Genomic DNA, 21149 nt, shown 5'->3' with positions numbered 1-21149 from the left:
CTTTGACCTTTAGGTGACATATGGCTGTGGCTCACAATTTACGGCTGAGCTTCCTCAAAGATGCCTGGTGGATTTGGACACCCATTGGTTTTAACGGGAACTGGGTATTCAGATCTCTTTAGGCAGCTTTGTAAACCTCAGCCATGAGAGAAAATAGAGAAGCAAAACAGCTCTTCAGAACAGACCTCGGTGGGGAGGATGGAGATGGGGCCAGTCCCTGCCCCATGTTGGAGTCAGTGGGAGCTGAAGACACTTACCACCTCTCGGGATCGGGGCCCCCAATGAGCAGTATCCAGAGAGGCAGGACATGTCACCTACCTGCAGGTTTCCTAAAGCCAATCCCAGAGGAGTGGGCGGGCCAGACCTGGCTGCGAGGGAGCCAGCAGTCGGCTGCTGCATGTGGCATGAGTCTGAATCGTTCTCCTCAAAGCCTGCGTTACTCTGAATTAAGAACTATAAACCATTAGGAAATCCATGGCCAGTTTTCCCCTGGGAGGATGACCCACAGGCGACAGGTGCTAGTCAGATTGCTTAATGCACCACGGAGAGTTACTCGGGTACCATGGTGATGGGCACGGTGTAATGACCTGAAGAGATTGATGGGGAGGAAGCACTTCAGGGAAACCTGACTTCATCTCCCATCGTCCCTGGGTCTCCTGGGCTTAAAATTAAAGCTTCACTTGGTGCCGGGGCGACACTTAATCTTAATACAGCATCACTGGCCCGTTCAGCCATGGTGCTCTTTGGAAAGACAGGAGAAGGAAGAGAATTTCACCTGGACAGACCAGGGAGTAGACATAGAACAGCAGCCTGCATTTAGCAGTTGAGCTGAGCCTTAGTGAAGCCCTGGAAAAGGGACAAGGGGTCTTTCTCTTCTCTCACAACTGTTTTATGCCAATGTAACTCCATTGCCTTGCATGGAAAATCCTGCTGCGGGTGTGTCGGCAGAGCTCTGTGTGCTCCAGATCTGCTCTAGGAATTGTTCTGGGGAAGCTCTGTGGCCCGTGTTACAGAGGAGGTGATCGCAATGGTCTCTTCCGGCCTTGGAATCTATGAATTTAGGACTGGAATAGCAGGACGGGGGCTGCAGGGCAGGACTGAGGTGCATCGGCAGAGCTGAATGTGGGAAGCCCAGGACTGGAATAGCGGCAGGGGCTGCGGGGCAGGATTGAGGTGTATGGGCAGAGCAGTGTGCGTGCAGGGAACCTGGGACGGGAATAGCGGCGGGGGCTGCGGGACGGGATTGAGGTGTATGGGCAGAGCAGTGTGCATGCAGGGAACCTGGGATGGGAATAGCAGCGGGGGCTGCGGGACGGGATTGAGGTGTATGGGCAGAGCAGTGTGTGTGTTCAGGGAACCTGGGACGGGAATAGCGGCGGGGGCTGCGGGGCGGGATTGAGGTGTATGGGCAGAGCAGTGTGCATGCAGGGAACCTGGGACGGGAATAGCGGCAGGGGCTGCGGGGCGGGATTGAGGTGTATGGGCAGAGCAGTGTGCGTGCAGGGAACCTGGGATGGGAATAGCGGCGGGGGCTGCGGGGCGGGATTGAGGTGTATGGGCAGAGCAGTGTGCGTGCAGGGAACCTGGGATGGGAATAGCGGCGGGGGCTGCGGGACGGGATTGAGGTGTATGGGCAGAGCAGTGTGCATGCAGGGAACCTGGGATGGGAATAGCGGCGGGGGCTGCGGGACGGGATTGAGGTGTATGGGCAGAGCAGTGTGCATGCAGGGAACCTGGGACGGGAATAGCGGCGGGGGCTGCGGGGCGGGATTGAGGTGTATGGGCAGAGCAGTGTGCGTGCAGAGAACCTGGGATGGGAATAGCGGCGGGGGCTGCGGGACGGGATTGAGGTGTATGGGCAGAGCAGTGTGCATGCAGGGAACCTGGGATGGGAATAGCGGCGGGGGCTGCGGGACGGGATTGAGGTGTATGGGCAGAGCAGTGTGCATGCAGGGAACCTGGGACGGGAATAGCGGCGGGGGCTGCGGGACGGGATTGAGGTGTATGGGCAGAGCAGTGTGCATGCAGGGAACCTGGGATGGGAATAGCGGCGGGGGCTGCGGGACGGGATTGAGGTGTATGGGCAGAGCAGTGTGCATGCAGGGAACCTGGGACGGGAATAGCGGCGGGGGCTGCGGGACGGGATTGAGGTGTATGGGCAGAGCAGTGTGTGTGTGCAGGGAACCTGGGACGGGAATAGCGGCGGGGGCTGTGGGGCTGGATTGAGGTGTATGGGCAGAGCAGTGTGCGTGCAGAGAACCTGGGATGGGAATAGCGGCGGGGGCTGCGGGGCAGGATTGAGGTGTATGGGCAGAGCAGTGTGCGTGCAGAGAACCTGGGACGGGAATAGCGGCGGGGGCTGCGGGGCGGGATTGAGGTGTATGGGCAGAGCAGTGTGCGTGCAGAGAACCTGGGATAGGAATAGCGGCGGGGGCTGCGGGGCAGGATTGAGGTGTATGGGCAGAGCAGTGTGCGTGCAGAGAACCTGGGACGGGAATAGCGGCGGGGGCTGCGGGGCGGGATTGAGGTGTATGGGCAGAGCAGTGTGTGTGTGCAGGGAACCTGGGACGGGAATAGCGGCAGGGGCTGCGGGGCGGGATTGAGGTGTATGGGCAGAGCAGTGTGTGTGTGCAGGGAACCTGGGATAGGAATAGCGGCGGGGGCTGCGGGGCAGGATTGAGGTGTATGGGCAGAGCAGTGTGTGTGTGCAGGGAACCTGGGACGGGAATAGCGGCAGGGGCTGCGGGGCGGGATTGAGGTGTATGGGCAGAGCAGTGTGCGTGCAGAGAACCTGGGACGGGAATAGCGGCGGGGGCTGCGGGACGGGATTGAGGTGTATGGGCAGAGCAGTGTGCATGCAGGGAACCTGGGACTGGAATAGCGGCGGGGGCTGCGGGACGGGATTGAGGTGTATGGGCAGAGCAGTGTGCGTGCAGAGAACCTGGGATGGGAATAGCGGCGGGGGCTGCGGGACGGGATTGAGGTGTATGGGCAGAGCAGTGTGCGTGCAGAGAACCTGGGATGGGAATAGCGGCGGGGGCTGCGGGACGGGATTGAGGTGTATGGGCAGAGCAGTGTGCGTGTGCAGGGAACCTGGGACAGGAATAGCCAATGTCTACTCGAGAGACTGCTGCCGGCACTGCTCTTTCAGGGGGAATCTTTGGTCGACAGACTGTGTCGTCCGAAGCAGCTAGTGTAGACCCAGCTAGACTAGCACAACTGTAAGCTTTTACCGGGATAACTTGCAGGGGATGGTTTTACTGTACCACCAGAAACCCAGCTTTGCAAGTGTAACCTGGTCCGTGTTAGGAGTGCGTTGTCGGTATCGCGTACTATTTCAGCAACGCCAGCAAAGCATTGCTAGTGTAGATGTGGCCTGAGTCGCTTAGGCCTTGCAGTACTGAGCAGAGCAATGCCTAAATAGCTTTAAAAATCTGGGCCTTAAGTACTCTTAAAAATTTTAGCCCGAAACTGTGTCCATAAGTGTAGTGCTTTGCCAGTGTAGCTATATCGGTATACTGTACCAGTGAAGCATCCCTGGCAGAACCTTGCAACCCAACGTGGATCTGACAGGACCCAAGTGTAAGTGTCCGGTTTGAAAACAATATCGTTATATTGCAGAGGGGGAAACTGAGGCACAGAGCCACGCCGTGACTTGCCCAAGGTCAGCCATTGGCAGAGTCAGGAATAGAACCTGGGTGCCCTGAGATCGAGTCCAGGGCTCAGAGTGCTTTGCTGACTCGGCCCAAAGATGGAAATGCAAGTCAGGGAAACTGAGGCTGAGCGGTTACCTATCTGTTTGAAGGGATAATCACTTATCCATGGGGGATGTTTAATTAAAGTTTGTAAAGTGCTTTGAAAACAGAACGCCATGTAAGTGCTAAATATTACCATGAACAGAATGTGTGTGAGACAAGACAAACCGTGGAGGTGTCACCCGCCAGATATTCGCCCCTGCATTTAGTGGAGGTGGAATGCATTGATCAACCAGCTATTTAAAGAACCAGCTGTTTGTATACAGACAGGTTTCTTCATATGGACGACTGTATGCTCACATCAGTTAACTGCAGGTGCAAACATTTGGATGTTCACATAGATGCAACTGAATATGTGATCATCTGTCACAGCAGTTGGAGGATGGTCCCTGTAGAGCACTTGCAGGTTAAGGAGCATCAGACTCATGGGCTAAACCTGCCTTTGTCCTGTAATTCCATGCAGCTCCCTGGAGGGACCATGCTGACGCAGCTGTGACCGTGTTGTAACAGGGCTGTGAACTGTGTGAAGTTCAGTTTCACTTTCGGCACTCGGAGAAGGCTTTAAAGAGACAAGGGGGGATGATTCCATGTCTTTTACTGGACCTGCTTCAGCTGGGGAGAGAGAGAAACTTTCGGACCAGGCAGCCGGGCAGTTTTAGCTTCCCTCCTGGAATGGGAGGTGGCACTAATAGGGCTGCAAAGCACCAGCCCCCCTAATATGCAAGTGGCAACAGGTAGCTGGACATTGACTCCACTGGTCTAAATCTGCCCATTTGTTGTTGTTAATATAGTAATGCCTAGAGACACACCCCCACCCCCAACCGATACAGGGGCCCAGTTGTGCTTGGTGCAGGTCAGACATAAGAGACGCTCCCTGCCCCAAAGTGCTTACTGTCTAATAGGCCAGACAGACGAGGTTCGGAGAGGAAACAGCGGCTCTGAGGGGTGCAGGCACTCATCCAGGGTCACACGTCAGGTCAGCGTCAGAGCCGGGAATAAAACCCACGTCTCCGGAGTCCCAGTCTGGTGCTCTGCCTCTGGGATCACATCCCCTCTCTTAGCTGTGATTGTAAATCTGCCATTGAAGCCCTTGTTCTTTTTCTACCCCCAGCAGCCACACCGCCTTCCCCAGCAACAGCATCTTCCCACCTCACCTCTCCTGCCTCCCCCAGCCACTGAGACTCTGCTTCCTTCCCATGTTCCTCCGCCCCCTCCTGGCCATTCCCAGCCAACAGAGTGCTTGTCCCACACCAGGCGAGGTCAGCAATGTACAGCTGCCACAAGCGTTTGTACAGAGAGATCTTTAGGGGACGGCCTGTCTGCTAGGGGACTAATGGGGTCCTGTTCTTGGTTGGTCCTTAGATGCTGTCGTAATAAACGTCATTAATAATCCACATTTCTCAGCGCTGACTGGTGTATTTTTCCCCTTGACTATTAAGCTTTTGGGATAGTTTTCAAGGTTATCTTAACACAAGCAACCACTTAGGTCCTGGTACCGTGCCTTGCCATTGACTGCCAGGAATAGCAATACATCTATTGGCAGCATGACGGTGCTGTTCCATACAAAGATGCTGGGATTGCCATACGACGGTCCAGTATAGTGCAGTTCGCATAAAGATGCTGTAATTGCCCATTGCCAACAGAGTCCTCATCCTCCAGAAGTGGTGTATATGGTGCTGTTAATTCGGTTTTAGCTCCTGCAGAACCATTATGGAGCTGGTACTGCAGTGCTCCTAAGGAATTACTGTTACTGAAAACACTCTTGGTGTCAGACCTTCCTACTGCTTGACGTTAGTGCTTTGTGCACAAAGATAGTGCATGGTTCTGCTTTAAGCCTTTTTTTATTTATTCTGTTAACACTCAGAAATGTCTGACCCATCCCCAAAAGAGCCCCTGTAACAACAAACCCCGGTGTCCGACATGGGTGCACTGTAACAGGCCTTGTAAAGAGAGATCCCGGTGGAAATGTTTGTGGCATTGGAATATGTTGCTCATTCCCTGCAGTCACCTGACACCCGCCTTTCCTGCTCCTTTGGAGTCTCTGAAAAAAGGCACGTTCTCTTCTGTCTCCTCTGTGTTCCCTGCCGAGGAGCAGAGCTGATATGAATTTGTGCTCCAGTGAATCTGGTATGCTGACCCACTGGACTCCCTGCAGAGAGCATTTCCGTGAAGTTCACGCTCAGGTCACTGTCCATTTCAGGCCCTGTTCAGCTCTTCATGGATTTAGTTTTGTAGGCAAGAGCTTCAGGGCGTATTTATCAGCAGTGTTTGGATTTTTTTCTCCTTCTGTTTGAGGACTCCAGGGACGCAGGTTTTAAATTCATGTCTGGGAGTGGAGGAGCTGAGACAGCCGGCTTGTGACTACAGAATTGCATGGCGGGTGTTGGGGGTGTCTTTGGAAGAAGCTTGGCATCACCAACAGGCCTCACGCAATTCAGAGCAGGGAAGGTTTGGCTTTGAATTGGGCAAATAGACCCTGGGTCTTGTCTGCAGATTTGCCTGAAAAATGCAGAACGGCGGCAGCTTAAAGTGACACCAGCAAGTACGTTTCTAAAGCTCAGGGCCAATGTTTTCAAATTTGGCGGCCTAAAACTCAGCACCTAGATCCGTCTTTTTTAGGCCCCTAGATTAAAAATAACCTGATCTCCACTGGGGCTTCTATGACTCCCATTGATTGTCAACAGGGTTGTGGAGGCTGAGTGTCTGGAGCAGCTCCTGAGTGTCATGTGACGGCCAACCTCAGGGCAGGCTGTCAAGAGGCAGGGCACAAACCTCAGATTGGTTGAGAGTTTTCTCCTTTGGTTTCACCAACCAAGGAACAAGTGTGAACTCCTCAAGCCCTATCGCTTGACCATGCAGTCACCGACACTTCCCTTGGGCACTCTGGTCTATCCTGCCACCTGGGCAGGCTGGATAAAAATCAGTGATTTTTTTTTTTATTTAAATCGAACTTTTTGGATAGGTTTTTGCTCAAAAAGCATTTTATCTAAAGATAATTTTAATTAAGATACATTATAGCTCAAACATATCTCATTGTGGAATAGGGATTATAAAGTCTAATTCTATAGTCTGAGACAATATATTCCTTTTTTTTAAACATTACATGTTTTGTAAATGAGTTCCAGTAGTTCATGGATTAGGGACCCAATCTCATGGGGTTCCAGGGGCTTCCGTATAGACTATTTAGGTTAATCTTTCTATCTACTCAATGGGACTCAGCGCTTAGTCTAGAAGATACCATCAGAGATACTTAGTTTTGCAGTTCTCAAACTGTGGAGATGTGTCTCCAGAGGTGACATGTTTGTTAATAGCAAAAATGTTTTTAAATAACTAATATATAGAGGTGAGAAATAGCAGACCTCAACCCTATTGTCCCTCTGCAAACTTTTGTATACAGAATCAATCCCTTATCTCTCTCTAAAAGTGCAAAGCTTCAAAAAGTTCAATGAATAGAAGACTGTTGGGGGCAGAATAGATCTGGACAGGAGAAGAAGTCTGGAGATAGATGTGAGAAGTGAGGGACATACACTTGCTTTGTTAAAATATTATATATTTGCTGTTGAAGAAAAAAATCCAGAATCCATAACTTTGTTTTAGTTAAATAAAACAACTTAAATGTCCGTCTGGTGGTGATCTCCTCCTAATACAGCATGGCAAGAAAATCTTCTAAATATTACTGATTAACCTGTTGAATTGGAGAAAGTTCACCTCCCAATGACTTCATAAATATCTGCTTCAGTTACCTTTGGTAAGTGAAATAACCAAGCAGTCATTCACTTTCTGATATAGCTGTAAAACTAATCTGAGAAGTTTTCAAAATAAATCACTGTTTATAAATATATAGTGTGTACCTTTTAAAAATGAAACCTACATCTATCTCTGAGTTGTGAAGAATATGTATTCAGTTATAACAAGCAACAAGAATGTACTTTTATGTAGAAAACCATGATTAAATCATGTCTTCCTGGCTAGTGATTTATATCATGATTTAAATCAATTTGATTTGAATCAAATCCACCCTGTACCCAGGCAAACTTGCCTTTGTGATAGATGGTACCTTACATCAAAAATCACAGCAATCTTCAGGTTACTCTCAGTCCCAAATGACCAGTCCTTACCCCAGGTCAACTGCACCTTTGACCTGACACTCAAGACACTTGTAGCCAATCCGATAATAAATCAACTAAAGATTTATTAACTAAGAAAAAGAAATGAGTTATTCACAAGGTTAAAGCAGTTAAACATACACTCACAAATGAGTCACAGCCTTACGCCCCAAAGGGTAATAGAAACTGCTGCAATTAGCAAGCTTTCTATGTCCTCTGTAGCTAGCCCAAGCTAAGCAGCTTGGGGATCCCTTGCTTATGCTTAGAAATATTGCCCTCTCCAAATTCCCAGCAGTGGAGTGATACTGGTACTTCTGGTCAGGAATTTTTATTTCCTTCCCCCAGAGTCCAAGCTGACAGGACAAATGTTTGCACTGGTCTCCTCTTCCTATGAGGGGGACACGATCGACAAAGTCTTTGTCTTTTGATGTTTCACAATGGCTCATTTGGTTTCAGTGGGCTTTCCTGTGGGCAGGCCCTGCACTCTACATTAATTAGTGCTGCTTTCCTGTTTGGGGTGTTACACAGTTACAGAGGTTCACACTGCAAGCCCTCAATATAACTTTAAACCGCGGGCCGCAGGTGTCATAAGCGAGATCAATACATGTAGCAGCCTACAAACGTTTAATCAGATCTAAACACTAACATCTATTTTAGCGGTACTAACACACAGGTGAGCCAGGCTGGTTTCCAGCAAAGCATTTGTCAGCATTCAGCGATGCCTTGGCATGGGCAGGCACCTGGTCTGCCAGCATCACAGCGAGTGTCTTAAAAATCAGAATGCTTATTTGATGCCTGAATCTGGCATTGGGTGCCTGACTTTAAGTAATTGACTTTGAAAATTATGGGTTTGTTACAGAGATCATGGAAGTCATGGATTCCGTTACTTCCTGCGACCTCCGTGACTTCGGCAGCAGCTTGTCGCCCGGGGCTCCCATCCCCCCACCCAGTGGTAGCCGCAGCAGTAGTGGGCCCCCGGGGTTCCCTAGCGGGAGCAGCAGCAGGTCCCTTGGGGCTTCCCCCCGCCACATGGCTGGAGTGGCAGCAAGCCCCCCGGGGCTCCCACACACAGCTGGTGCCACGGGCTTCTCCCCCACAGCTGGTGCTATGGGCTCACTCCTCACACTGCACCTTCCCTCACAGTATCCCTCCCCTCAAGTTTCAATCACGGGTATTTATGGTAAAAGTCATGGACAGGTCACGGGCCATGATTTTTTTTTGGTTTTTGCCCGTGACCCTGTCCATGACTTTTACTAAAAATACCTATGATTAAATCTTAGCCTAAGTTGTTGTTTTTTTCTCTCTCCATCGTGTATGAAACTTCTCTCAAAGAAAGAAACCAATCCTTCTTTCTCTTCAAATCTGTATCCTTTTCCACTTAGCAAACATTGATTTTTCTTTTACTCCCCCCTCCAATGGAAGCTTGACATTAACACTTTATTTTGTTTTGTTTCCTTGGGCTTGTCTGGACTGTGCTGCAGTGCAGCTCACGGGGTCTGATTTGCAGCACCCATCAAAGAGTTTCATTCTGACCTGCGCTGTATGGATGCTGCTTTTAGTTTGTGCCAGCAGCATCCGCACACTGCAATTACAGTGCAGCTGTTTGTGCTCTGCCTATCACACCCGTCGTATCCACATGACGGCTCCGTGTAGACATGACCCTACTTTAATATCCTTTGTGGTGTTACCTCTACTTGGGAATTGGACTGTTAGATCACTTCTTGAGGAACGTAAAATGGTATTTATAGTTAAGTCCTACAAAAACAGAAGCAATTTTAAAAAATTTTTGCAACAGCAAGTCAGTTTAAAACGATGTTATTTAAATTTTGTGAGCTGTTTGCAACTTCATTATTCTGGAGCACTGGTTGCAAGAGCATAGTTAATTTGGAGTGGAAATTTCAGTTTAATAGAAGTTTGAGGACATTTTATTATTGTTGTAAAAGTCTTATAAAAATGATGATAAACCCTCTGCCGAAAACCCTAACCATAGAGTGTAAACCTTGAGTAGGATTCTTTTTTTTTGTGATGGAAAAATAAGTTGATTAAAACCAGAACAGAGTTCCAAAATCGCTCCTTTTCGAAATTTTTACTGGAAAGTCTTGGGTTTTTTCTGCCCCTTTTGCAAGACATTTGAAATGCTCTATTCCGCGCTCTATGCCACATGCTGCTCCTCTCGTGCAGATTAATACAGTATCAGCTTGGCACGTTCCCCTTTATAACTGGGGGGGTGGGTGGTGTGGAGAGAAATGCACCCAGGTGAGCCCACTGCATTAGCAGTGACGTCATAACACATCAGCTGGTGAGAAATGTAGGTTCCCTCTCATTCTCGCACAGTTCTCGAAAGCTGCAGTCTAACACAAACCAAGCAGGTTTTTTTAGGCAGATTCACTTACCAAGTGACTGGACCAGTCAGTGACAGCAGGGCATGCTGGTCCATGGATACACCAGAGTCTGAAGCTGCCAGTAGAGAGACCATTCAGTGCAGACACAGTAAATTGTGCTTTCGAGTATCTGTCGGAGGTGGAAGTGAGAGGCTTGTCGTGTTGTTGACGGTGTTGTAGCCAATGGGAAAGTGGCAGGGAGTGTGGAAGGCGTGTCCCAGAGTTAATTTTCCTGCTTGCAAGGTTTTGGGCGGGTAGGCTGTATTCTAATGCAACCTTAGCGATGACAAAACGAAGGTTTTATTAGCTCTGAGAGTTCTAAGGGTGGTCATGTTTCAATCTGCAACTATTTGAAAGTGTCACTTATCTTAAGAGAGTGGTGCTTCTGCCTTGGTTCTCTTCCTAGCTCAGCTGCTGACTTTAGGGAAGTCTGTTACAGGGTGTGATTGCGGCTCAAATAGCTGTCTTTGAAGCTTTGTTACAGGCTGTGCGTGTCTGCCAGGAATCCTGGATAATTACTCAGGCAGTAGTCTGTGCTCAGACTCGTACTGCTGCGATACCCAGGCTAGCTCTGGTGTCCGTCTACATAAGCTGCGTAACTGCAGTATAGATTTACTTGTAGCGTGTGGGGTCTTGAGCAACTCACTTTCCCTCTCTGTCCCTCCAGTATTTCCCCAATGGTCAAATGATCAAAACCCATTTAAGCTGGGAGTAGACGCTCCGTTCCCATTGAATCGAGCCCCTCCGTCCTGCGGCCGCTTTGAAAATCACTGAAGCGTAGCAAAAAATGTACAATGTAGCCCCACAAACAAGGCATAGAAAGACCAAACCTCAAACGTGACATGGAGAATAAGGAAAAGAGAAGAAAAACTAACACCGCGTATCATGAGTCGTTTGCTTTGCTTCCGAGAGTGTTTACCATCAGGAGGGCTGAACTCGTGAGACCTTCCCCAAAGTACTGTGTGTGCGCCAATATATATATATTTTAAACTAAGCCCCAGATGTGCATAAAAATGATGAACACCATTTTATTTCCCCGCATAGCTATATTTTTTCAGACTTGAACGAATTGGCCAAAGAAGAGATAGACCTGGGCTGTACTTACAGTGGTGGAAAGCTAGTTTAAAATCCATTGTTATAAGGCAACCTAGCATCCTTTTAAACAGGCCAGTTGAGTTGTTGGGGCCAGTTAGTGAACTCAGAACAATTGGTGCAAGCTCAGGTTTTAATGACACTTTAATTTCCCTGTTCAAGAAATTTCTTTTTGCCAGGATCTTTGTATCTTTACTAATACCTAAAACTCACCTGCTGACATCCCGTGAAGCTTAATTCTTGTTTTTCAAGCACTTGGAGATCCTTCCTTCTGTGCAAGTCGGTGGGGAAAAATGCACCTCCTCATTATCCGGTTAGGCAGCAGAGGCTAAGGAATAAATAGCCATCATCCCGAGGCGTAGCGCCCTGAAAAGCAGTGTGATATGTTATACCAGAGCAGACCCACAGTCCAGCTGTTGTTACTGTGTGTGTTACAGTATCCCCCAGAGGGCGTGCTGATTGCAAGGCCCTGTTGTGTTAGGTACTGTACAACGCAGCAGGGGAATTGACTGGCCCTGGTAATTGTTGTCCAGGCATGTGTCACAACAGAAGCTGCTCACGTTCACATCAGGGCCTAGTCCTTTCTCACTGTCTTTATTCTCTTTGTCTTCCAGATTCCAAGGTGTTTCTGATTTACAACAGCAGGCTGCAGGGCTGCTTGGAGACCAAGGACACCCTGGTGAAGGTCTCTAAATCCTGCAACGTCAGCGCCCCAGCCCAGCAGTGGAAATGGGTCTCCCGGAACCGACTCTTCAACCTTGGGACCATGCAGTGCCTCGGGGTCGCCTGGCAGGGCATCAACTCCACCGCAACGGTGCAGTCACTGGCCACCTACGAGTGCGACCGCGAGTCTGTCAACATGAGGTGGAGCTGCCGGAGCTTAGGGGAGCATCTCTCTCAGTATCTGAACGCCAAGGCAGGGAACCTCTCCATGGCTCCTGCCGAGAGAGGAGATCAGGCGCGCGGCGGGCAGTGGAGCGTTTATACCACCCATGAAGATTTGTGCTCCAGCCCCTACTCTGGTAATGCCTGGGGAGGGCTCTGTGCTTCTGCGTTATCCCCATGATCTCTGGTGGTGTCACTGTTGTTCTGTGATCATAGTAGATCCCAGAGGCGCCTATTGAGATAGGAGTTCTGTTGTGGTAGGTGCTGTAGGGGTCTCAGAGTCAGCAAGAATTCAGCCATGTGCCCATTGTTACTGTTTGAAATGAGGTCTTCAATCTTATCATCATTATTATTATTGTTTGTTTGTTTGTTAACCAAAGTTGAAGAAAACAGCCCTTGCCCCAAACAGCTGACAGCACACAGCCCCGATCCTGGATTGGTATCTGCTAGGGCCTGATCCAGTTCCCATTGAAGTCAATGGCGAGACTCTCATTGACTTCCTAGATTTTTAGGGCCAAAAGGGAGGACTATGTATTTGTATTGTGGTAGCCCCTAGGAGCCCAGTCATGGAGTAGGACCCCATTGTGCCAGGCGCTGTATATCTTGCATCGAATCTGTCTTCTAGCCAGCATACATGAGAATTGGATTGGGCCCTTAGCGTGCGCCACTTGTGCAATTCTGTTGGTTTGAATCGACTCCAAAAGGGTCTGTCCCATTACAGGATAGGGGCCAGGCTGCCTGGGAAATCCCCAGGGGGAAGAATGTTTAAGGGTTTCTAAAATCATTTTTCTTTCCTCCCATAAATATAGTAAAAATTTATACTAATGGCATGATTGACTCCCAGGGAGCTGTGCACTGTATGAATGAACGGTCTGTACCAAAGCTGCAGGGGAGTTGAAATACACGTAGCTGAATGGTCCATAGAATTTTGCATCTTTTCTTCCTAGGATCTCAAAGCACCGGCAAACAGGATGATGACGATGTTATTTAAAGCACTGTCCTGCCGAGACCCTTGGAAACAAATGGAATCCTGCAGTGAAAACCTAATTAAACTCCAGCTTCTATGGCTTTGTCTACACTAGCAACCTTACAGCTGTACCAGTGCAGCTGCACCATTGGAAGGTCTCCCGGTGTAACTTACGTTGGCCAGGGTGTGTTTTTTTCACACCCCTGGCTGACAAAAGTTTTACCGACAAAAGTGCTAGTGTGGACACAGTCTAAGGGCCCGATTCTCCGCTCCCCTTCATCTTGGGTCATTCTTTATGCCAGTGTGGAGTGGGTGTGAATCAGTAGTAACTTTGCACCAGGTGCAGAGCAATGGAGAGTCGGGCCGCAGGGGTTCCAAAAGCTCAAACAAACAAAGCAGGAAGATCTGGGGCGGGTTGGTAGGGGGAGAATAATAAATCTAGGGTTGGCAGAGGCCATTCTGTAGAACTGCAGTGGGGAGAAGGGGCTGAGGCTAAGTTCAGTGCTGCACCCAATGGTCCCACTGTCTGAAGGCATGATGGTGGGGTCAGGGACTCTGCATTGCATTTTCCCTCGGCAGCCCTCTGTCCCCCAGGAAGGGAGGCCGAGCTAGGGGGAGGATTCTCTCACTTTTTCTTTCTGCAGAAATTTACACCATCCAAGGCAATTCCCATGGGAAACCCTGCACCATCCCCTTCAAGTATGACAACCAGTGGTTCCACGACTGCACCAGCACGGGCCGGGAGGATGGGCATCTGTGGTGCGCCACCACGCAGGATTATGGCAAAGATGAACGATGGGGCTTCTGTCCCATTAAGAGTGAGTGGCGATTGGCCCATCCAGAAGCTTAGCACCGGGGGGGGCTACGATCATCAGTAACTGGCCTGGTACCAGGTGGGGGTGGCTCTTTGGGTGATGCCAGCCTGGCATTGCAAAGGGAAGGGTTGTGTCAGGGATACCAGTCTGGTACTGGTGAGGGGGTGGGGGATACAGCTGAGTGGGGGATACCAGCCTGGCGCTGGTGAGAGGGTGGGGGATACAGCTGAGTGGGGGATATCATCTTGGCACTGGTGTGGGGGTGGATTCCCAGCTGGATTCTGCGACCCTTCCTCAGCTCGACTGGCCCCAAACTCCGTGAGTCCCGAGGCAGTCAGAGGGACGCCTGGCAGAGCAAGGTGCCCAGTGCAGGGCACAGGGTTGATCGTGCTCTGTAACCCTGGCTCAGAGAAGGGGGTAATGGCCAGTTGCATGCAGCGTAGCAGGCAGACGTTTGCCATGGTCTTGCACCTGACCAGAGTCAGAGGCTGCCCCAAACCCTTTGGGTCTGCAGTCGGTACGGCCTGCCATTGCGGTGTCCCTGAAAGAAAATTGCAGCCTCTGTAATGAGAAGGAAACCTAAGGGGAGCTGCACTACGGGTCAATAGTGGCACGTGCCCGCCTACCGCTGGCTCTCCAGGGAGCTCTGCGCACAGGTCAGAGTTAACCCCCGACTCTCCCTGCCCCACTTCCCACCATTCCCCATAGGCAACGACTGCGAGACCTTCTGGGACAAGGATCACCTGACCAACAGCTGCTACCAGTTCAACTTCCAGTCCACCCTGTCCTGGCGGGAGGCGTGGAGCAGCTGCGAGCAGCAGGGGGCCAACCTGCTGAGTATCACCGAGATCCACGAACAGACCTACATCAACGGTGAGTCTAAACTGCCCCTCTGGGGCCGGCCTGGGGAGGGAAGGAGTGCTTGGAATGGGGGGCCCTAGTTCAGGCTCCTTGGCAGGGGATATGGAGGTACCAGTTATTGCTGGCACTTGGCCTCCTTGTAGGCGAGCTTTGCCCCAGTGAGGGCATCCTCAGCAAACACCAGCGTTGTATGGACAGGGGCAGTGTGGGGCTCTCCTCTGCGCTGGCCGCCAGGCCATTCAGCAGTGACGTCTCTGGCCTCTCAACACTGCAGGTGCATCAGCACCCTCTCCTGGAACACGTCCTGGTGCCCTCACCATAGCATCGCTGTGCACGTTCGCCTACAGCTTGCTGCAAAACAGTGCATGGAGCTGTAAGGCAAATCAGCTCATTGTCTGCTAGGTGGGAGGAGATTTTTCTGGGTTCTCGCTGCTCTGAGTGGGGTGGTGTCCCCCAGGCCGGGCAGGTGCTGGCTGGGTGTGGGTGCTCTAGAACGAGGTGGGAGTGGTGTGCTGGACTCGGATGCTTTGGGAAGCCTGAATGGGAGATGCTTTATAAACCTGCCATTGAGCTGTTGGCTAGCGCTGCCCTGGGCTCTTCGGCTCTTCTCTGAAGTCTTCCATAGAGCACTAACATGGGCAGCGAGTGAACACACTGTTGGGGGCAGCTAGCCCTCACCCCTCTGCCTGAGGTGAGGTCCCGCTCTCCCCCTTCCACCCTCCCTCCCCCACCAGAGCCCAGAGTGCACCCCTCCCATGGCTACTGTCCTCCCCTATTCCCCGTGCACCTCCAGCCCTGGCACGCCAGGCAGACAACACAGTCCCGGTGCCAGACGGATGGGCAGCACGACATGGCCCCAGCGCCCCCAGTCCCAGGCCTTGTGCGCCCCCACCCCCGCCTGCTTGCCCCAGCTTCTCTGCCACAGGAGCGCAGGAAGGGAACTGGAAGCAGGCAGGAGGGGATCTGGGGGCAGAGCATGGGCAAGGCCACACCAGGCTGTTTGGAGAGGCACAGCCTTCCCCTACCTATGCTACCGTCGCCCATGCTCATTAACCTCAATATTAACCCCCTTCCAAGAGTGAGTGGGTGGGTCCTTGCAAGGGGGACCCTTTAGGGACCTGTGGGTGTGGCAGGATGCGGCTGTAGCTTGGAACTTGGCAGAGAGCAGTTTGTGCAGCTGGAGAACCTGCCAAGGTGGCTATGCCCGTTTGCCTAACGAGGTGTGTGGCAGCCTCTAGAGGTACATGGGTGTTTAGCAAACCACGTCAAGGTGAGGCCGGGCAGGTTCCCTGGAGGGTCTATGTGACCCAGCGAGACGGGAGCTTGCTGCCCAGATATACGGATATGCCCCATTATCCTACCAGAGTGACTGCCACCCTGTGAGCAGCTTCTGTCTGCAGCTGTGCGTGTGTCCCTCCTGCTGCAGTCCGTGGGGGAGAGGCGATGCGCACACAGCCAGTGGCAGGCTGCAGCCGTGCCGCTAGCGCGTGGGCCGCAGCTGTTGTATTTCCTAATGCATGTGGGCGGCTACGTGGAAGAGGCCCTTGGCGTCGTCAGCACTCTGAGCAGGGAAGAAGCGTGAGTGGTGTTTTTAGTGATAAGGTTCTGGATTGGCCGCCCGGTGAGTGGCAGAAGAGAGACAGCTAGGGCAGTAGCAGGAGGGCTGGTTTCACCCACCCGGTCCTCAGGCTGATGAGGGAGTTCGGTCTCTTTGGCTCTTCTGGTCTTTGTCATCTCTGCTGCCCACGGATGGTGGGGGTAAGCGGCCCCGGGTGCAGTGGCAGTTTGTATGCCGTGGACCCGGGTCTGGAAGGAGCCGTGTTTGTAAGATGATGCTGGGACCCTGTTGTGTCAGCTAGATTAGAGCTGTATTACTTGCGAGGCCTTCCCAGAGCAGGAGGTGTCTGACGCCAGCGTCCTCTCTCTGTCCCAGGGCTGCTGACAGGATACAGCTCCACCCTCTGGATCGGGCTCAACGACTTGGATATGAACGGGGGCTGGCAATGGTCAGACAACTCGCCCCTGAAGTACCTCAACTGGGAGAGCGGTAAGTATGGCCGAGGGGTAAAGGGTGATTCAGATGGGGAGCAGCATCCTGCAGTGGGGTGAGGTCCTGACAAACTCACAGCAGGAGGGAGACAAAGGCAGATGTAGATGCTGTCCACGGGTAGCACAGCAGAATAGGGGGGATCATAGAGATCCTCTGTTGTTGTGTTGTGGCAAATCCCAGAGTCCTGCCCCAGAAGGCTAAGGAGAGATGGTCCAGGATCCTGCAGGATTTAACAGGCAGGCTCATTTGCTGGCGCATATGTGGCAGCAGCACTTTGCCGTCTGTGGAATTACATCACCTCTCTCTGCTCCACATGATGCATGAGGATGGAGTGGAAATGGGGACATTGGGGCCATGCCAGGCACCGGGTCTCAGGGCTGCCGGATGCCAGGGAACCGTGTGCCTGGGCCAGGAGCTGCCATGGAATTGTGTGCCACTGGACACCAGAGAAGTCTGGGCCATGTGCTGTGGTGAGACTCCATGGTTCCATGGAACTCCATGCCACATGAAACCTGATGCTGGGGTGAAATCCTGGCTCATTGACTTCAATGAGAGTTTTGCCATGGAGTGCGGTAGGCTCAGGATTTCACCCGAGTGCCATAAAGGGGGAAAACAGGGTCTAGAAAATAAATATCTTAAAAATTAATTTAATCTAATCTGGGACCACAAAATACTAAAATGCTTTAATTTCTAATGCTGTGGTTTATTGCATGGCTGGGCAGAGTTAAGGCTGTTCGGGTGCCTTAACTGTATTTCCATCTCTCACCGTGTTTGGATTTCTCTGAAACATAACGTTAACTCTGAATTTCCTGGGCTCACAAGGCTTGGTTTGGGGATAATTCCAGCATCCTTGTAATGATCTTTACCCCTAAGTTACTGATACGAACTCTCAGCCTAAACTCCATCTTCATGTAACTTTTGGTCATGGAATATAAAATAATGAATGGTCCTGTATAATAGAGGCCAGCTGTCTACTGCTGTTTACTGCATTCCAAGAGACGAGCCCTCTGGGGCAGGCAATTAATTTTAAAGGCAACGTCTTAAAGTTGTTCCTTCCTTTTCTCTGCCTGTATTTAGCCTGTGGCAATTGCTGTGGCAGGATATTATTGGGGGAGGTAGTTTAGGAGGCTGGATTTTCAATACTGACTTCAAAGTTAGTTGTGGATGCTCAGCACTTCAGAAAATCAGACCCTAGTAAGTTTTAGGGAATGAGAATAGCACCTGCCAGTACTCTAGCTGAGGTTTTAGAAGCCCCAGGCGCTTATGCTTCAAGGCATAGGCTGATCACCAGTTTGAGGTCAGGAAGAAATTTCCCCTGCTGTATAGTATTGCTCCAAAAGCAGTATTATAGGGTTTTACTCCTTTTTTTGAAGCATCTGGCAGCGTCCACTAGCTGGACCATGCTCCTCTGCTCTGGTTTCTGTTTGAACTCCTGTGTATTCATAAAGGGGATGGGCTCTAATGCTCGTATTTTCCCTACCCTTTCTCCTCCCTTCTCACTCCCCCTCCCACCCCCAACTCCTGCTTGTAGACCAGCCTGACAATCCTAGCGAAGAAAACTGTGGAGTGATCCGGACGGAATCCTCGGGGGGCTGGCAGAACAGGGACTGCAGCATTGCACTGCCGTATGTTTGCAAGAAGAAACCCAATGCCACCTCCGATCCGTTCATGACAGGTGAGCTGGAGAGCCTGCCCGCACTGCAGTATCCAGAGATCTCTCGCTTTTCCTTCTCCCCCACAGCTTTTCTTTTTCTTTCTTTGATAACAAAACAAACCCCCCTCCCCTAAATCCTGGACGCACTCTGCACAGATGTCTGTATTGGTTGGTTTGTTTTTTTAAAAGGAGGAAAAAAGAAAGGGAGGGTGCTCAGCACCTCTGGATATGAGACTCTAAGATCCTAGGCAGGGATGGGGCCTGATTCTGCACCACCTTGCACCTCCGCTTGGGTCTGGTCTCTCCCACTCTTCCCTTCCCGGGGCCACTTACTGAGAACCCTAAGTACAGAATTGAGTCTATCACTGCGGCTTGCATGTTTCTTCCTATGACAAGAGATGAGCAATCAGCTCCTGTAGAGGGAACGAGAACTGCCCCAGTAGCCAGTGGAAACCTTTGCCCATCACGCAAACCAGGCAGCTCTCGGAAGTTGCCAAACTGGTTTCTTTTGATTATTTCCCACCTCTCCCGCAGTTGGGATATATTAAAATATCACATGGTTTTGCCCCCGTTTGGAATCACCCTGTGCAGGTGTCAGTGACGACCCATAGTGCAAAGCAGTGGAGAATCCGCCCCATCCCTTCATAAGACCTTAGGGCCTGACACTGAGGGTACGTCTACACTACCCGCCAGATCAGCAGGTAGTGATCGATCTATCAGGGATCGATCTGTCACAACTAGTGTAGACACGATAAAATCGATCCCAGATCGCTCTGCCGTCGACTCCAGAACTCCGCCATGGCAAGAGGCGGAAGCGGAGTCAATTGGGGAGAGGCAGTGGTCAACTCGCCGCCGTCCTCGCAGCCAGGTAAGTCCACCTAAGATGCGCCGACTTCAGCTACACTATTCGCTGAAGTTGTGTATCCTAGGTCGACACTCCCCACCCCGCCCCAGTGTAGACCTAGCCTGAGAGGGGCTGAACCCCCCAACTCCCATTTAAATGACTGGAGTTGGAGGGTGCTGATCACCTTGCAGGTTCAGCTTGTCTCACCATGGATACAGTTCGTGGGGAACACTGCCAGAACTAATGTGCACCATGGAAATGCGAGTCGTTTCCTCTCCTTCCTCCCGGCCCCTTTCATCTCCGCTGCCTTCTGTCTGCAAGGTGGTGATTACACATCCCAGGTGTGTGTGGCCTCCTACCTTTCAGCCACACAAGAAGAGAACTAACTCCCCCCAGAGCGGTACAGCCTAGAGATGGTCGGTGCAATTATGAAATGCAAATTAAAAGAGGCAAAATGGGACTTTACTCGTATTCCAAGGGGAGGAGGGGGCATCATCGCTCAGGGTGTGACATTACTGCTGTCCAGTCAGAAGACTTCTTTGGTGTCTGGCACTCTAAATCATTGAGCAAATTCCTCTGCTTTGTAGCTGATGGTTATCTTGAGTGACTCCTTTCTCAGCTCCATGTGGGTCAGGTCTCCCCCCCGGGTCAGCACTTCAGCCTCGTCTCCGCCTTATGATGAGATGAAAGCATTCTCCAAGCTGCTGGCCTGCCACCTGGGTGGGCATGCTGAGATGTGTGCCAAGCCAGCTGCTTGATCTGTCACTGCTTTCCTACAGCTTGCACTAGGGCAGCTTTGTAACAAACATGAAATATATTGAACATCCAATGCCAGTGTCTGACAACCTTCTACCTGATAGTGCTGTGTCAGAAATAATAAACCAGCCAATGCCCCATGCTGTCTGGCTCTTCTCCTCACACTCCGTTTTCTATGTTTTATTCATCTAGTGGGTGTTTGTTTGTTTGTGTTTTCCCCCCTTCAGTAAATCTGTTTTCTCAAGAGATTTATTTTTTCTTACTAGCATGACCTTTCTCTGGCTGTTTCTGAGGGGGCTGTCAGCATGTTATTGTTGTTTTATTACTATTTTAACAATTCTTTTTGATCTGTGATAGCCCCTAGGACTCCCAGTCTTGGACTAGGACCTCAGTGTGCTAGGTGCTGTGCAAACACAGAGCAACCTAAGTTATGTGACAAGGCTGATTGTGGTGGTGGCAGTTCATGCAATGTGGACATCCATCCACTGAGAACTGGATTGCAGCCCACCATGTTCATTGCCTATAGGTAGAGCCCTACCAAATTCCAGGCCGTGAAAAACGCATCATGGACTGAGAAATCTGGTCTCCCCCGTGAAATCTGGCTATTGTAGGGGGGCCACAGTATTGCTACTCTTACTTCTCTGCTGCTGCTGGCAACAGCGCTGCCTTCAGAGCTGGGTTCCTGCCCAGCAGCCGCCACTGTCCGGCCGCCCAGCTCTGAAGGCAGTGCCGAAGTAAGGGTGGCAGTACCGCTTTGCTCCCTATAATAGCCTTTCAACCCCCGCCCAACCCTCTTTTGGGTCAGGACTCCCACGGTTACAACACTGTGAAATTTAAGATTTAAATATCTCAAACCGTAAAATTCAAGATTTTTTTTGTAGATGCTGTGACCGTGACATTTACCAAAATGGACTGTGGATTTGACAGGGGCCTACATATAGTCCAGCAAAAAGCTGCCACGTGGCTGTAGCTTTCAGTCGCCA

At 50.9% G+C, this 21149-nt stretch overlaps 1 protein-coding gene across 3 annotated transcripts in view; it reads left to right on the top strand.

The window, feature by feature from the left end:
• The window catches only part of MRC2 (mannose receptor C type 2), a 116337-nt gene that overhangs the window by 26164 nt on the left and 69024 nt on the right, over window positions 1-21149 (top strand). For all 3 annotated transcript variants that reach the window (XR_003997593.1, XM_030541416.1, XM_030541415.1), the window contains exons 2-6: window positions 11949-12356; window positions 13831-14004; window positions 14710-14874; window positions 16796-16909; window positions 18444-18587. Coding sequence is in view for 2 of the 3 variants with exons in the window: in XM_030541416.1 (XP_030397276.1) it covers window positions 11949-12356; window positions 13831-14004; window positions 14710-14874; window positions 16796-16909; window positions 18444-18587 (1005 nt within the window). In the remaining variant the exon portion in view is untranslated. The remainder of the gene's footprint in view (window positions 1-11948; window positions 12357-13830; window positions 14005-14709; window positions 14875-16795; window positions 16910-18443; window positions 18588-21149) is intronic.

This window comes from Gopherus evgoodei, chromosome 23 (assembly GCF_007399415.2).
Source record: "Gopherus evgoodei ecotype Sinaloan lineage chromosome 23, rGopEvg1_v1.p, whole genome shotgun sequence".
Taxonomy (NCBI): Eukaryota; Metazoa; Chordata; order Testudines; family Testudinidae; genus Gopherus; species Gopherus evgoodei.
Note: the sequence above shows the minus strand (reverse complement) of the source record. Positions and strands in the feature narration are given on the sequence as shown.